Below are 13366 nucleotides of genomic sequence, written 5' to 3'. Positions count from 1 at the left end.
AACTTTTAGTTAAAAGTATATGTAACTTATTGTTGCTGTTAATAAATTTTATTATCTTAAAATACTTTTAGTTAAAATGTAGATTAATGTTGCTATTTACATATTTATATATATTACATTTTATAATAATAAAAAAATATTTTATATATTATATTCAAATGTTTGTTAAAAATGTGTAGATTAATGGTGCTGTTTGTAAGTTTATATCATTAAAAATGTTTCAGTTAATATTACTGTTATATATGTATATTAAATTGTTTTAGCTAAAATATATGTAGTTTGCTGTTTATGCATTTATATACTAATGTTTTAGTTTAAAATATGTAGATTATTTTGCTGTTTATATTTTTATAAAAACAAGTTTAATGTTTTAGTTAAATATGCTTGTAGATATACAAGATCTTTTAATTAAATATGCCTGTAGATTAATACTACTGTTATATATTTATGTATGTATTTATGTTTACTGTATCACTACTGTATATATTAGTGTGCATTTGTGCATATAAATGAAAATAATTATATTATTCCTTCTTGTTTTTGTTTAGTGAAACACCTTTTTTTTTTAAACTTAATTTTTAAATGCATTTTTTTATTTGACTTTATATTCAGCTTTACCTAGATTTTAAGAATATGAAGCCTTTTGAATCTATTTGGCCACCATGACTTTTCGGTCAAAAAAAAAAATTATAAATTTTTTTTTAAAAATGGTCCTTTTAAGCCATTTCAAGGCAAGCAAATAATTATATTGAGATGTATATTGAATATGGTCATTTTTGTTCCACACATCAGCAAACGGCAGGAATTTGGCTTTTTGAAGCTTCCGTCACAGCAGCATCACGTTTCCCGCGGCATCTCTGGTGCTCCTGTTTCTCTCCCCTCCGGTCAGACCCCCTCCTCTGCAGCGTCACAGCTGAGCTCCGGTTGCCATGGATACCCATGACATCAGCCGGAGCGTGGCGCTCGCTGCAGTCATTTGTTTGCGGCGCGAGAGCAGAAGACGGAGGGAGAGGTCACGATGATGCAGGCCTGTTGCCAGGGCAACTTCACTCCCGTGATTTCTGCTGTCCGCAGATGGGCAGCGGAGGTGCGTCGCGCAGAGGTTAAACCTCTCACATGATCTTGGCCGTCTGTGTCCATATAGGGCAGCGTTTGCTTTCCTTCCATCCACGGAGATACTAAATTAAGAGTAGAGCCCGGCACGGCTTCAGAGAGATGGGCGAATATTTTGAGGGCAAATCCCAGGTGGTAGAAATCAACTGGAGAGCAGCAAATCTCAGTGGACGCTCCTTGTAGGGTCTAGTCGTTTTTCATTTGAATTAAAGTCATCCATGTGAAATATGTAATTAGCTAGAGTGCACAGGAATCCTGCCAGGCAAAACTTAGCTCCAGTTTTCTGCTTTCCATCACTTACAGTAGTCGCAACGAGGCACTCGTGCCAACCGTGCATTTTTCCTGTCTTCATTGTGATCTCTCAGCAGTTATTGGCCTTTCAAATATATTTATATTTTGTCATAAACACTGAGCAAAGTGATTTCTCAGCACAGCATACCTTTGTACCATCAGCACTACCTTCGTAAAAGAAATGAATCCCAACTAAATTATTACTATAATTATTACTGTTCTATCAAACTGGGTCATTAAAAGTGATCATTAGAGTTTCTATCAACAAGTGATTGATTGTGTTCAGAATCGTATTTATCGTGTTCAGAATTCTTATTTAAAGCAAATATGAATATATTTGAAAGTCAGTTGGAGCTAGGTACTAAGAATTTTTACTTGCCTTGCCAAAATTATAAGATGATAAAAAAAAAAAAAAGAAAACCACAGAAGTCAAATAACGGCATAGTCTTCATTATATGAATTAAATATACATTAATCCTTTATTAAAGCTATAAAAATTTAGTCAAGAGCAGTGAATATTTTTTTACTTTAATGACAGCAGAAGTTTTATTATGCTGCTATAACTTTAATGCACAGATCTAATATACTAATACACATCTGGTTTTCTCCCAGCTGTTCACATTCATATGGGCATTCTGATATTTTTATTAAGTGTGATTAAGTTATCTTTTGCATTTTCTTGCACTTAAAAATACATGGAAATACTAAGTCAGTAAAACAAGTATTACATTTAGGTGCGTTACTCATCCTGCACAGACATCACCGATTCCTCAAATGATGATTGAATACATGCATCACAAATTGAATTGCACAAGCGAGATCATCATTTCTCTTCATTTTTGTGAGTTCAACACTGTGCAAAGTGAGGTGATGTTTATTTAAAAACATTGCACTGAAAAACTGGTTCTTCAGCTAGTTGTGACCGAAAAGCAGGTCACCTGGTCTGTCCTGATAAGGTTGTGGTTAGAGGACAAAAACAATGCTAAATGCAACTGTGCTTTTTCAACCTGAGCTTCACGATAACAGTAAATAGGGCTGCACGATTAATAATGATAAACAAAATCTCAATATGGCTTAGTTCAGTTATCAGTCTCATCTCTGCATATGCTCTGGGTTTGGGTCATTTTATCATGCATTTGTAAGTGCAACATGTGGTAACCATCTTCACATAATGAGAAACCCTTATCAACAAAAGAGAAGCTTTAAGCGCTCTCTGCGGTTTTCTGTTACAATAAAAATTTGGTGGTTTAGCGTAATGAAGAAATTAAAGGGGCAGTTTGCCAAAAAATGAAAATTGTCATGATTTACTCACCCTCATGTCGTTCCAAACCTACATGCCTTTCTTTCTTCTGTTGAACATACAAGAAGATATTTTTCAGAATGTTGGTTCTTGGTTCATTTTTGGATGAACAATCCCTTTAAGACAGATTTAAATTAGTATTGTCATTTTACAGCTGTAAATGTAAATGTAAAATAAAATTACTTTTATATTATTTTTCTTAAATACTTTTTTATTTTACAGTAAAATTACAATAGTAATTATAATAATTATAATAAGTTTTTATAGTCGTTTTTATATTTTTATTTTGTAATAATAATAATAATTATACTGATTCATAATCATGAAATCCTGGCCAAATTGTGCAGCCCTACAAACAAGCACAGCAAACTTGTATTTAAAAAAAAAATTGGGTTACACTTTATAATAGGTGGCCTTAACTACTATGTACTTACATCAAAAAAATAAGTACAATGTACTAGGGATGTTCATTTCGGTTATTTTTCCTGACCGACAACCGACGCTCGTTAACCGATTATTAACCGTTAACCGACAAGATTATTTTAAATTAGAACTAAAATTTAATTAGAAAGAATAAGAGTGTCTGTGACCCGTTAACAATACTAACATTTGTTTTCCGGGGATTAATTTTACACACGCAAAAAGCAGCAAACAACCCTTTTACAATTCCGATTATCTTCATGACTAAAAGGAGTAGCCTAGTTGCTTCCACTGTTAGAAGGAAAAAATAAAAAATTTCTCCAGCGCCGCACACAGTTTAGCATTCTACCTTGACAATGCAGCCTGTTCATTATCATTATAAAAAACAATCAGTCAAACATATGGAGAGAAAAAAAAAAAACACTGCTCTGTTTAAATATGTAGTAAAATCTGTGCCGTTAAGCGTTATCACCGTACCGCCGTGAAGTTATGCAAAACATTTTGTTTTACGTGGATATTGGAACGCGAGTGAAGTAGGCCTACAGCTACATAAAAGGTAAATAATATTCTGGCATTCAAATACATCGCGAATACGGAAACATTTGATTTTGTGTCGAACGAGAGACCCAACATTGGTTTCAGTTTTGTTTTAGTCTTAATTCGTTTTGGTTTGTTGCTATAGCTTCTTACATTTTTAATACTATACTGTTAATTGAAAGGATTTGTTGAGAAGTGAGGGGAACTAAAATAGCATAGCTATGTTTACAGTGTTTATTATAATATTTGTAATTCGCATCGGCCTATTTCTGAATGAAATAATAAAATGCGACTTATAGGCGATTTATTATTATTTATTTTTTATATGCGTAGCTTATTTTAACCATGCATTAAACCTTTTAAAATATCTTGATAAATTACTGAAAAAAATAAATAAATAAGTGACTTTAAACCGTTTAACTGATTGTATTAATCGGTCAAAATTCTTATCGGTCGGTTAACGGTTAAATGGTTAAAATGAACATCCCTACAATGTACTTATTGTGTTCATATTGTATTGCAGAACACTTTTGCTGTTATTGAGGTGGGATACGGGTAAGGTTAGGGACAGGTTTGGTGGTATGGGTAGGTTTAAGGGTGGGTTAAGGTGTAAGGGATGGGTTGACAGTGTAATTATAAATGTAATTACAGAAATTAATTACAGATGTAAGTACATATAGGTATTTTTTAAAATATAAGTACAATGTAAAAACATGTATGTACACAATAAGTGCATTGTATCGAATGATTAATTTAAATGCAAGTACATAGTAGTTAAGGCCACCTAATATAAAGTGGGACCAAAAATTGTAATCATAATTTTAATAAATAGACGAGTAAAATTTGAGAACAAAATTTTAAGTTAGCTTGAGAAAGCCTAGTCTAAAAGTTTGAAGCGGTTGTAAAAGCTTAAAGTTTAGATAGATTAGACAGATGTTGATAGCATGTTGTTAACATTATTTAACACGTTGTTAACATGATTTAACATGTTTTAGCATGATTACCATGTAGTTAGCATTTTGTTAGCATGTTTTTGCAGGATTAGCATGTTGCTAGCATGGTTTTAGCTTGACTGGCATGTTTTAGGACGATTAGCATGTTGTTAGCATTGTGCTAGCATGATTAGTATGTTGCCAGCATGATTTTAGCATGAATAGCATGTTGTTAGCATGTTGATAAGATGTTATTAGCAGGATTGGCATGTTGCTAGCATGTTTATAGCATGATTAGCATGTTGTTAGCATGATTAGTATGTTGCCATGTTTTTAGAATGAATAGCATGTTGCTAGCATGTTTCAGCTTATTTCGCAAAAAAACAATTAAAAACCAGCTGATTCAATAAAAAAATCTGCTAAAAATATTGCAGTTATATTTCCCCCCTAGATCATGCAGTCCTGTTAATAAATTTCATGTTTGATTTTATGGCCATTTTTTTCTTATACAGTTTTGTTAAAAGTTGTCTAAAAGTCAGCTCGTGATCCGGTGTTTTCCACGCCTCAGAACGGCTCCTTTCTCCGTTTATTGCATATGCTGTGAGTTATAGCGTGCATTTGGGAACACAACGGCCACCAGTTATGCTTTATTTTCGCGGCAGATGATTACAGCATTTCACTTGAATTGTAGTTAGACGCGTTTTTGTTTTTGTAAGCCTGTTTTCACTGAAGCTGGAATAATCGAATGCGATTCGTCTGCAATTATGAACGCGATATTGCGTAGCTTTTCAGTGAACTACGGCTCTGTGTATCAAATGCCGCTCCATCTGAAAGCACTTGAAGGAGATTAACTACTAATCACAGAACTGATTTTACTGACTAGATCGATTATTTGCACAGCCCTATTTCTTAGTTAAGAACATGGGTTGCAGCTCTTAATTTTGAACTCTCAAAGTGCATTATATAGAATATTTTAACTTTAAAATGTACAAAATTATTATTTTTTCCAATTCTTAATTTCTTTTTTTTTTCTTTTTTTATATCACAACAAATATCGTTTCGTTGACTTCATATCACAATATTATCGTATCGTGAGATTTTGATATAGCTACATCCCTACTGCACAGCCATATGTTATCGAGACCACACTTTTCTGAAGTGTGTGCATATGTGTGCGAGGGATTGATTGTAGCGGGTGCGGGGCCTGATGTCACCTGTCAGCACCATAATGAAGTGCTGGCGACTCCACGCTGGGAGGATGAGCAAAAACAGATACCGCAGCCCAGCGCTTCTGCCGCCCGTTCTCTCTCCCTCCTGCCATTTGTCTGTCTGTCCCGCCTGCCACCTCTAGCTGCTGACAGCTTACCTCTAACAAGAGGACGTGATCGGCCCGTTTCTTCCTGCTCAGCACATGTGAGCTCCAGACCTGCAGATCGTCTCCAACGGGATGCTGCTTCACACACCTTTCTGTGTCGGTCTGACGCCAGTCCTAACAGTGCAGTCTGTGAGTTTGACAGAAGCCTGGCAGAAAGAGACAGAAGCAGCGGTCTGACATTGAGAGTGGCTCGACCACTATTCCCTCGCTGGCACGGACCTGTGCTTTTAAAATGGAAATGCATTACTCACCACGTATCTGGTGATTGAGGATGCATTAGAAACCCCTGAAACTGAGAGGCCAAGAGTAATGGTTTCTGAGGCGTCCCGGGTGGGCGAGGTCGTTTGGTACCGCATTTTACAAAAAGCGTGCATTTCTCACATGTGCAAAATTAAGAATTGAAGAATTAGCTTCATTTCAATTCATGAGTGTGAATTTGAATTGAATTTGCCACGACACACAGGAAGTTGAATAGGAATTGAAATGAGAGGAAGAGGAATTGTCCAAAAAATTGTAATGACCAGACACTTTGTAACACAGCTAATGCATTCTGCGAAATTAAGTTAGCTATCGTTCTATCATTGTATTTCTATCTATCTATCGTTTGTTCATTTGATCTATCATTTAATTGTTCTATCGTTCTTTCTATCATTGTATTGTTGTATATCTATCTATCTATCGCTCTGTCTCTATCTCTCTGTCTCTCTCTCTATCTATCGTTCTGTCGTTCTATCGTGCAACCTAATTCCCAAACAAACTTATAAAATAAATATATCATTTTAATATAAATAAAAATATGCATATATATATATTTATTATAAAAAATTGTATTGATCAGTGAAGATCTGCCTGTTAGGTCATAAAGAAATACTAACAGCTTCTGCAGTAATATCATCATCTTTAGACTGTTGGCATTCAGTGCCCATGCGGTCGTCTCATGAGAGCACTCGGACGAAATAAAAATACTATAAATTTCTTCTGCATCTCTGTAACAAACCTCACCTTAATGAAGGTCTTAAGCAACCGTTGTTGGCTTTTAATCACCCCACTATCATCTTGCTAATGCAGAGTCATGGCTGATGGGATCTGTGTGGCCATCTGCCCTGCAAGTGTGCCAGCTTCACTGGCCTGTCATCATCCGTCTTTTATTGAAACATAGAGGACGCATAACAATTACATAATTACACCTATATCAATGTCAATTAGTTCAAATAGAAATTTAAAAAATGCTGTACAAAATTAAAACCGATGTTTTGCGACGTGTTCTGAATTTTATCTTCACATTCGGTGCTCAGGACAAACTTCTTCTCCATAGTGGCAATGCCATAATGGATCTAAGTGGGCCAAGCTTGTCCCTGATGGATTCATAAGTAAGTTTGAATGCAATTAGCAATGCTTCCAACTGTCTTCGTATGACCACCTTCAGCGAGGCAGATATGATGGCATGTGCCTCCCTGACTGGCACAGTGGGCTTTCTCCCAGAATTCACAGCTCAGGAGCTGTGCCAAGACTACCTAGTTTTACGGATCTCTCTGCTGGCAATCACACTGAGTCTTGGCTTATCTTACTGACAAAACTTGAAGGTGTGGCGTTCCTTGATTGGCCAGCACCAATAGCGCTGAGTGTGTAGTTAACTTCTGTTGGGTTGGAGTCAATTCTGTTTTGGGATAGACTGTCACCTTCCATTAACATTGAGTTTTCTAAGGAGGTTTTAAGCTTCCAGCCTAATATTATCGATTAAACTGCACTGACATTATTGGATGAGAACAGAACTTGAACTGGATTGAGCTGGATAATGAATGTAATGTAATGTATTATAACTTTTAGAATGTAACTTTGCAATATCGACTGTTATTCAGCTGAATTGAATCAACATTGAACGGACATGAATGGAATAATGATGCTGTTCTCTTCTGTAGTGCTGTTAATAGTTGAATTGAATTTGTTCAGAATTGATGAACTTTGCAACATTGACAGTTATTGAACTGAATTGAATGGAATAATGACACTGTTGCCTTTTGTAGAACTGCTTATAGCTTAAGTTGTTTGATATTTGCTAATTTTGCAGCATTGACAACTGTAATTGAATTGAGTTGAAACTAATTTAAATGGAGGTGAATAGTCTTTTGTGAAGCAATTTATAGCTCATTTGAACTGGTTTCAGAATTGATCAACTTTGCAGCATTGACGCAGTTATTGAACTGAATTGAAACAACAAATTTGAGTCTAATTGAACTGGATGATGACACTAACTTTTCAACATCGACACTTATTCAACTGAATCGAATGAACATTGAACTGACTTGAGCTGTATTATGACACTTTTGCCTTCTGTAGAGCTGTTTATTGCTGAATTGAATTTGTTTCAGAATTGATAGATTTTGCAACATTGACTGTTATTTAATTGAAATGACAAATTTTAAAGGTTTTTGTAATAAAATATCCAAAAACTACTTGCACAGTGTTGTATATTTCATTTGCAAATCCAGAGAAATTCCAATTTTAAATAATGACTCGTCCCTGGTCATTGTTGCCTATCAATGACGTGATATCCGCACTATCCTCAGTTTCCGCTTGTAGAAACTATGGCAACACACGCACACAAATGCTGCAGTACAGTTGAAAATGAAATGAAAAGTGTTTACGGCAGCATTAAATTTAGATTTGCTCAATGTTGTACCATGATATTTTTTTTAATGCGATTTTATAGTGTTGTGCATTATAACCAATCACACACGAGTCTGTTGAGCTTATGAATACATTGGCCAATCAGATGCGTTCAGATGAGTTTTTTGTTCACTGCACGCGCTCGCTGACTGAATTCAGCTCTCACGCAAATTCTCTTATCATAGACAACCAAGTGTAGATGTACGTATGATGTAAGAGATTCATTCATAAAACCGTGTATAGACAGCTTTACTGAGTATAAGGGGAGTTTTTTGAGAGTGCTTAAACTCGTGCTAGACTTAAGTCAGTCATAATGTTCTTTGACAATGTAAGTTCTTTGCTCACATTCTCTGTATTCGCTGTTTAAAATAACTGTGGAAGGTACAGGTAATAAAAAAATTAATCCATTACCTCATCTGTGAACATCCTCCTTCATAGCTTCATCAAGCTTCGCCTGTTATTGTTTTGAAAATGCGACCTCTAGTGGCGCAAACTTACATATTGTACCTTTAAATGACTTTGTGACATCGACACTCATTCAACTGAATTGAATTAAAATTGAACACAACTGAGCTAAATAACACTATTATCTTCTGTACAGCTACTTATGCTTTGCAACGATGACAATTATTGAACTGAATTGAAACAACAAATTTGATAATGACACCAACTTTGCAGCATTGACACTCATTCATCTGAATTGAATCAACATTGAACTGACTTGAGCTGAATTGCCTTCTGTAGAGCTGCTTGTAGCTTAATTTAATTTGTTTCATAATTGATGAACTTTACACAGTTACTGATCTGAATTGAATCAACAAGTATGAACTGAATTAAGCTGGATAACAACACTTTGCGCCATCAACATAGTTTTTGAACTGAGTTGAAATAAATTTAAATGGAATTGTGCTGAATAATGACACTATGCAAAATTTACACTCATTCAACTCAATTGAATTTAATAGCTGATGTACTTTGCAACATTGACATAATTGTTGAACTGAATTGAAACAACAAATTTGATAATGACACTAACTTTGCACATCGACACTCATTCATCGAATCGAATCATCATTGAACTGACTTATGTTGAACATTGACACACTTGCATCCTCAATTTAACTAGTTTCATAATTGATTAACTTTACACAGTTATTGATCTGAATTGAAACAACAAATTTGAATGACAAATATGAACATGAACGCTGGATAGCGACACTAACTTTGCAGCATCGACATTTATCTTCTTTAGAGCTGCTTGTAGCTGAATAATTGAACTAATTTTATAGTTGGTGAATTTTGCAACGTTGACACTGTTACTGAAGTATTATCTTTTCCAGAGCTGCTTTTATAGCTGAAATTTAATTGGTGAATTCTACAACATTAACACTGTTATTTTCATTGTATTAATGTGAAGCTGCTTTGAAAGTATCTGTATTGTATAAAGAGATTTATACAAAAAAAGTGACTTGGCTTCATAATAATAACGGTCCATTTGGAAGTCTGTGAACCCTTATCCCAGACCTTTCCCTCCCTGCAGAAAAAGAGTCGTGAAGAGAGCGAAGGCGAGGGGAGCGGGGTGGAGATCCTGGAGAACCGACCCTACAGGGACGGCCCAGGTGGCTCTGGTCAATACACCCATAAGGTTTACCACATCGGCCAACACATCCCTAGCTGGTTCCGCTCCATCTTGCCAAAAGCCGCTCTTCGTGTGGAAGAGGAATCCTGGAACGCCTACCCATACACCCGCACACGGTGAGTGTGCGATCTCCTAATAATAAAACCCTCTGGCTCTCTTTCAAAAGTATTCCGGTAAATGCCCACATCAGCTTTTAACATTCAAGTCAGGGCTTGCTGTTTTGATCTTGGAGTCAACATGGAATCAAAATAGACCCTTGTTTACTTTCTTAAAGCATCTTTTTGGTTTTATAAGGAATGTTGCATCAAAGCACGTTGAGTTCAGCTCAACTCCTACTGCAATAAACATATCTGTTACTTAATAAAGAGGTCATGTTAGGTATAAAGAAGGGATAAGCTCACACGAACCTCATTGCAGAGCGGTTGCGTTAATGCATGACACTGATATGATGAAATTACATCAGAGTTAATCTCTCCTCGCCTGTCTTGCAGCTACACGTGTCCTTTCGTCGAAAAGTTCTCCATCGATATCGAGACGTACTACAAGCCGGACACTGGTTGCCAGAATGACGTCTTCAACATGTCCTCAGCCGAAAAGAGGCAACGGGATATAGGTACTGTTGCACCTTCTTTATTTTTACTCTGCTTAATGCATATATTTGATGCTTTTGACAGTTTTTGAACTGCAAAAGCACAACTGAGCATCTTGAGAAGTTGCATTTCCAAGAGATCCTGTCCTTAGCATGCTTTTTTTACATGTGAGCCCTGCTTGCTTGTAAGACCAATCTCAAGCATTCCACCATGAAGAGCTCTCGAGTCATGCCTCAGTGTTTAAGATGCAGACAGTGTGCCGATTCATTGACATAGTACCATGCTGCTGATGGGTAGCGTGCCGTTGCACGAGCGCCCCTTTGCACTCTGGGACAGGTACTGGAGGCTCTCTGAGCCGAACGCAGACAGACGCAGGCACTGCAGGGGGAAGCGCCCTGTGAATGCTGTTACATAACTCCATTCCTTATTGAAAACATGTACCTTCATGAGTGTGCTGTGGAGACACCTAGAGGCCGTCTGATGACACGGCAGTCTACAAACAGGAAACAACCCAAGATCAGAAAGCAATCTGCACCTTATACCGTGAACAATTGAAGACCTACAAAGTTAGGTTCTCAACACAGTAAAGATTACAGCTCTGAATTGCGGAAAATTGCTGAAAATGTACTCAACCTCAGGTCATTCAAGCTGTGAGTGAGTTTGTTTCTTCAACAGGTTTGGAGAAATTTAGCATTACGTCACTTGTTCATCAATGAATCCTCTGCAGTGGATGGGTGCCGTCAGAATGAGAGTCCGAACAGCTGATAAAAACATCACATTAATCCACAAATAATCGTCTTGTGAAATGAATTGTAATGAATAAAACCTTCAAGGGGTTTTTAACTTCTGTCTATACTATTGCTTTCTCTAGTGAAAAAGTTGTCTAGTCTGAATCAGGAGAGTGATATGCACAGATCAAGCACCGTTTACAAGGGAAAACAGTCCAAAACAGGATTATGGACTGGTATTTTGGCCAGAAGAGATGGTTTAAAGTTAAAAGAATTTTGTGATGGATTTGTTTCTTACAAACATATAGCTTTTCAGTTCACAAGATGTTAATTAGTGGACTGGAGTGGTGTGGATTACTTGTGGATTGTTTTTATCAGCTGTTTGGACTCTCATTCTGACGGCACCCATCCACTGCAGAGGATCCATTGATGAACAAGTGACGTAATGCTAAATTTCTCCAAATGTGTTTCTATGAAGAAACAAACTCATCTACATCTTGGATGGCCTGAGAGTGAGTTTTCAGCAGATTTTTATTTTTGGGTGAACTGTTCCTATAAGACTTGGTCTTTCACAAAAGACAAGTTAGCAAACAAAGTAAAGTAAAAAGAAATCTATACACACACTACATACAGACAATGCTGTTTTCATGTCAGTTTTTCTAAACAAAATTCCATTTATGGACATAAAAGTAGTGATCCTTTTTTTTTTTTTTTTTAATGGAACAACTCGATTCCTCATGCCAAAGCTGCTTGAATAAAAGAAAAGCTTTATGGCACATAAGACAAACAGATAAACCAGGTTTTACAGCCTCAATGTCTGTGTTATTACCTTTCAGAAGGTCCTATAAAATCTCTGTGATGAACTGATTTGGTTTGCAATAAAAGTCTATATATGAACCTGTTCACCCTTCATGCCTTGTTCTCCCAAAAAAAAAAAAAAACTGTGATTGCTAATGGAACAGTGGTCTTTCACAGATCCCATCGATATTGTGAATGAATTCATTGCCCCTCATGAGTACCTGGCTGAGGAAGACCCCAAACTCTACAAATCATATAAAACCCAGCGGGGCCCCCTGTCTGACGACTGGATCTCGGAAATCAACAACAACCCAGGCAAAATGCCCGTCATGTGTGCTTACAAGTTGTGTAAAGTGGAGTTTCGATACTGGGGCATGCAGTCCAAGATTGAACGCTTCATTCACGATGTGGGTAAGTGTTCGGAAATGTTCAGACGAAACATTTTTAAATGATATAACAATGCATATTTTCGATAATCCAGTGAATTTATTATTAACTTGGTACCAGTGCTATTATCAGTGGTGTCCTCTACCATATGTCCACCAGTGTTATTAGCTCTGAGAGGACATTTGTCTCTCCAATAATTCTATATGAGTCAGCTGATCCATCTGCTGCATATTTGTGTGAAATGATGCTTGGTAACGTCCTGTTATCGTTGTGCGTGGGTGGGCAGCAGGTGTCAAGCGTTCTGTCAGGAAAAAAGCCCTTAATCATTAACCTGCACTTAATGAAAACGAGATTGATGCAGTGAAAATCAACGCTCAGAGAAGCGCCTCCTCCTGACTACATCAGGGCAAAATTAATTTCCTTTCCATGTGCCGTTCGAGCGCCGCTTAATCTTTTTCATTACTTCGATATCTGCTTGTTTATTGGCTCCTTTCTCGGATAATTTGCCAGCCGTTCCCCATTTACGAAACTCTTTCCCATCTTTGGCTTATTTCCTTTTATTTTTATCAATTTTTCCTCTCGCTGTTTC

At 36.6% G+C, this 13366-nt stretch overlaps 1 protein-coding gene across 8 annotated transcripts in view; it reads left to right on the top strand.

Annotated features, from left to right (window-relative positions):
- Nucleotides 1–13366, top strand: part of LOC131547859 (membrane-associated phosphatidylinositol transfer protein 2) — a 68023-nt gene that overhangs the window by 23861 nt on the left and 30796 nt on the right. For all 8 annotated transcript variants that reach the window (XR_009273039.1, XR_009273037.1, XR_009273038.1 and 5 more), the window contains exons 3-5: nucleotides 10176–10390; nucleotides 10766–10887; nucleotides 12568–12801. Coding sequence is in view for 5 of the 8 variants with exons in the window: in XM_058788590.1 (XP_058644573.1) it covers nucleotides 10176–10390; nucleotides 10766–10887; nucleotides 12568–12801 (571 nt within the window). In the remaining 3 variants the exon portion in view is untranslated. The remainder of the gene's footprint in view (nucleotides 1–10175; nucleotides 10391–10765; nucleotides 10888–12567; nucleotides 12802–13366) is intronic.

This window comes from Onychostoma macrolepis, chromosome 10 (assembly GCF_012432095.1).
Source record: "Onychostoma macrolepis isolate SWU-2019 chromosome 10, ASM1243209v1, whole genome shotgun sequence".
In the NCBI taxonomy this organism is placed as follows: Eukaryota; Metazoa; Chordata; class Actinopteri; order Cypriniformes; family Cyprinidae; genus Onychostoma; species Onychostoma macrolepis.
This window is presented reverse-complemented; position numbering and strand designations above follow the sequence as displayed.